Below are 3,964 nucleotides of genomic sequence, written 5' to 3' on the forward strand. Positions count from 1 at the left end.
TGAAGTCGTGGATTTTTTTGATGAATTTCCCGACCATCTACCGCATCAACCGCCGTAGAAATGTGGCTGCGCAGCAATCAAGCGCCTTACTCTTTTAGAGCAAAATACCCAAACTTGTGGTATTGAGACAATGACAAAGACAATGCGAATAAAAAGATTCGCAACAATTGCGCCGTTAAAAAGACGCTCGAAAAACTTTATTTTGTACTTTGTTGTGTTTTTTTAATAAAAAAAGTACTTACAATGGATGCTTTGAGGTTTGTCTAAAAGTTGTGTGGGAATATTAATAAACAAAATCTGTCTGACAAGAATTGCAAATATTTTAATTGGCTGTACTGCAGAAGCAACCGATGATACTTTTGAAATAGAATTATTCCGCTAAACATTTATCAAACTAGTGGTTTGACTGGTGGCGACCCAAGCATACGCCACGGAGCCTTCAGAAATGGGTCGCGACCGGGTCCTGGCTTCGACAACAAACTTCGATATTTTTATACTTGTTCTCTAAGATAAAACACGCAAACTTATAAAACTATGAAAGCAAACAATATTTTTTTTAATTTTGGAAATCTTTGTAATACTTTTAACTGGTAATTTAGGATATATTAAATTATATTATTTCGATAATTTTAGACGATCCTATTTCCTATATTGCGAGTGTAACTTACGCTAAAGTTAGATTCGTTAATGCAACAACGATGTTCACCGAAACAGGAAATTTTAGCTTTTTTAACTAAAACTCGGCATGACATTAAATCGATTTGAATAAATCCAAGCCAGGAAATATTTCAAATACTGGAATAATTGTTTTAAAAGTAAAAACTTTAGTGTTTATAGTTGTAATTGAAGATATAATTTTGATGCGTAACGCAATATTTCACGCAGAACTTGATGTTTCGTTTTGTTATGCATGTCATGTGTAATCATTGCATAGTGTTAGGCAAGCTTTACTTAAACAATGAACTTGTGAAGCAAACAATTAGTGCTTTTAGTTTGAAACACCGCTTCAAAACCAGTGCGAAGTTCTTTTTGGTGGGTAGTAAACTTTTCAGGGTGCTATTTTAATTCGGATTAGGGCAAATAAAAAGCTACAATCTGTTGGACTAAACAAGTGTTTGTCAACCTTTTATCACAGTGACTGAAATAGTAGGCGTAAGAATAAAGGCGAAGCTTTGCCCATCCAATTCTCTTTGCAATACTTTTGCAATTTATATAAACACAAATAAAATAAACACAAATAAGACAATAGCATTAATACGAAAATTGGGCTTCGGAGAAGTTAAAAACAAACTGAGTCTAAAGCCAAGTCGGAATCCCGATTACCGAGTCTGACTCCTGCCGAATTTGCTAATTCTGTCTGTCCCGAGTCCGGCGTCGACTCTATAGCCTGTATTCCACCCAATTTCCCGGTGTTCCACCCTCTCACAGGGGTCACATCCATCTATAATACGTGGTTGGAAATTATGCCAGATTATGCTATTCCACCATTACAATTTACAGTTTGCGACCTTTTCGGTATTGAATTTAGTACTGCGCATGTGTACGTCGGACCCGGGACTCGGGTATAGTCTTCCGTATAGTCTTACTCGAGTCCCGAGTCTCTACTACAGTCGGCGACTCAACTAAATAAAGCGGCAACTAATTTCGGGACGCGACCCATCGGTTGAGAAATACTGGCATAGCAAGTCAATTTAATTGCTTTGCAAAGTTGTTGTCAAACTGGCAAAAAATTGTCAACTCATTTGATTACAAGAAATATTTCGTAAATCCAATGTCAAAAACTAAACATAAAACAGAGAACGGTTCTGCAATTAAAGATAAATCTGCCGTTTTATTAAATTGTTAGCCTAACAACCTAAATGACTAAATCTTTTCCAATCGTTTAACCAAATGACCTGATTCAAGTTATTCAAACCAGGGTGGTCCAAAGTTGACCGAATGAAGGGCCGCAAAAAAATTTGAGAAAGCCTTGCGGGCCGCAGTCGGGGAAACTCCAAAGTAGTCAATAAACTGCAAGTTTTACTCTATATTAAATAAGCGAGTTTACCGAACTAATTAGCCAAGAGCGGTGTTTTTTTGCATTAGGGAAATATAGATGAAGCACAAACAAAATAACAAAACAATTCATTGTTTCTTGCTTTTGATTACTGCTTCAATGTCAGCATTGATTTCAGTTGTCGACAATCGTAAGCAGGCATCCAGCGTTTCATCAGCTATTCTGTTTCGTACATCACTTTTTATCCGCTTCATAATTGAAAAAGCGCTTTCGCAAATGTAGGTACTACCAAACATGGAACACATCTTCAGTGCAAGTTCTCTTAAGCGTGGAAACTGCTCGTAGCTTACAAGTTTCCAAAAGGTGTCGTAACGCTCATTTTTTCTTGACAAAAGAAAAGGATCTGATTGCAGTTCACATAATTCTTGTTGGACATAAGACGGTTGAGACTCAGTATCTACTTCCAGTGGGTTGTTGAAAAGCTCCAATTCTGCTTTCAGTGAATCAAAGTCAGCGAATCTGCTGCTAAACTCGTCAATAATGTCACCTATTTTCTCGGAAAATGTGACGAAATCAATATTTTTAAAAAGTAATTCACAGCATGAAAGGAAAATGAGTAGCATCATTTCTTTGCAAAGAAGTCTTGAATAATAGAAGTTTCTTGCGAAAACCTTCAACGTATCCCACCAATTGAGATATGTTTTGTTTCTTACCTTGCAACTTCATGTTTAAGGTATTTAAGTGATTAGTAATATCAGTCAAGAATGCCAGTGAACCTATAAACTTATCATCATTCAATTGAATCACGTATTCAGGAAACCCTCCTATTTCATTCTGGATAAAAGTCAAAATTTCTTTTCTCAAAGAAAAAAAGCATTTCAGTGTTTTGCCTGCACTTAACCATCGGATGTGGGAGAATAGTGGAATATCTTCATATTCTGCATCCCCGTCTTTAAGGAATTGGGTGAACTTTGTATGTCGAAGAGCCTTATTCCCCCCTTTGATGATGTTTACTATATTTGAAACACTATGCATAATTTCACTCATGTTCAAAACTTTGGCACATAGTGCTTCTTGGTGAAGGATGCAATGAAATGTTAGGCAGTCCACACCATGATTTTTAAGAATGCCAACCAGGCCATTTCTCCTTCCTGTCATTGCCCTGGCACCATCTGTTGCAACACATGAACATTTCTCAAAACCTCCATATGCATCAATGACAGAGGCGAGGCTGTTATAAATGTCCAAGCCTTTTGTAGTCCCATGAAGTGGAACTGTCTTGAGCAGTTCTTCGCAAACAACAAAGTTTTCATCAATAATGCGGATGAAAATTAGGAGTTGACTAATGTCACTGATATCAGTACTTTCATCTAAGGCCAGAGAGAAGAACTTGCACTGCTGAACAACTTCTTTCAATTGTGAAGTAACATTGTCGCCTAAATCGACCACTCTTCTCGCAACGGTTTGATGGGATAAAGACACATTTTCAATTTTTTTGGCAATTTTTTTATCTCCAAATGCAAGAGCCATCTTAATTGCACATTCTTTTATGATTTCCCCGTCACGAATAGCCTTACCATGCTTAGCGAGCGTTAATGCAACTTCCTATGATGCTTTCATGTTTGCGGTTGAATCATTTTTGGCAAAATTGGAAATCATATTTTTTTGTTTATAGAAGTTACCCTTCAGTTCTTTTAAAATTGCTTCCCGAGAAGTCCCGTGGTAGTTTCCGTATTTTTCCTTATGTTTGGTGTTGTAATGTCGTTTCAAATTAAACTCTTTCGGAACAGATAATACTTGAAAGCACACCAAACACTGTGGTTTACCATTGTTGTCGCCAAATAAATACTTTTCCTCCCAGTTAGAATTAAACACTCTGTTTTCCTCTGTCACCTTTCTTTTAAGACTCATTTTATTAAGAATTTTTGTACTTGGCTAATTTTACAACTTTCAGCGTAAGTAGGCCTA

The 3,964-nt window shown here is 36.7% G+C and overlaps 1 protein-coding gene across 1 annotated transcript; it reads right to left on the reverse strand.

Annotated features, from left to right (window-relative positions):
• Positions 1-2,124: 2,124 nt before the first annotated feature.
• Positions 2,125-3,526, reverse strand: LOC146132934 (general transcription factor II-I repeat domain-containing protein 2A-like). The gene is made up of 2 exons (XM_083397601.1): positions 2,887-3,526; positions 2,125-2,624 (listed from the first exon to the last, which is right to left on the reverse strand). The coding sequence occupies exons 1-2, from the start codon at positions 3,524-3,526 to the stop codon at positions 2,125-2,127; spliced, it is 1,140 nt and encodes a 379-aa protein (XP_083253727.1).
• Positions 3,527-3,964: the final 438 nt, after the last annotated feature.

The sequence above is a fragment of the Ascidiella aspersa genome, chromosome 9, assembly GCF_963924565.1.
Source record: "Ascidiella aspersa chromosome 9, kaAscAspe10.2, whole genome shotgun sequence".
NCBI classification, from domain to species: Eukaryota; Metazoa; Chordata; class Ascidiacea; order Phlebobranchia; family Ascidiidae; genus Ascidiella; species Ascidiella aspersa.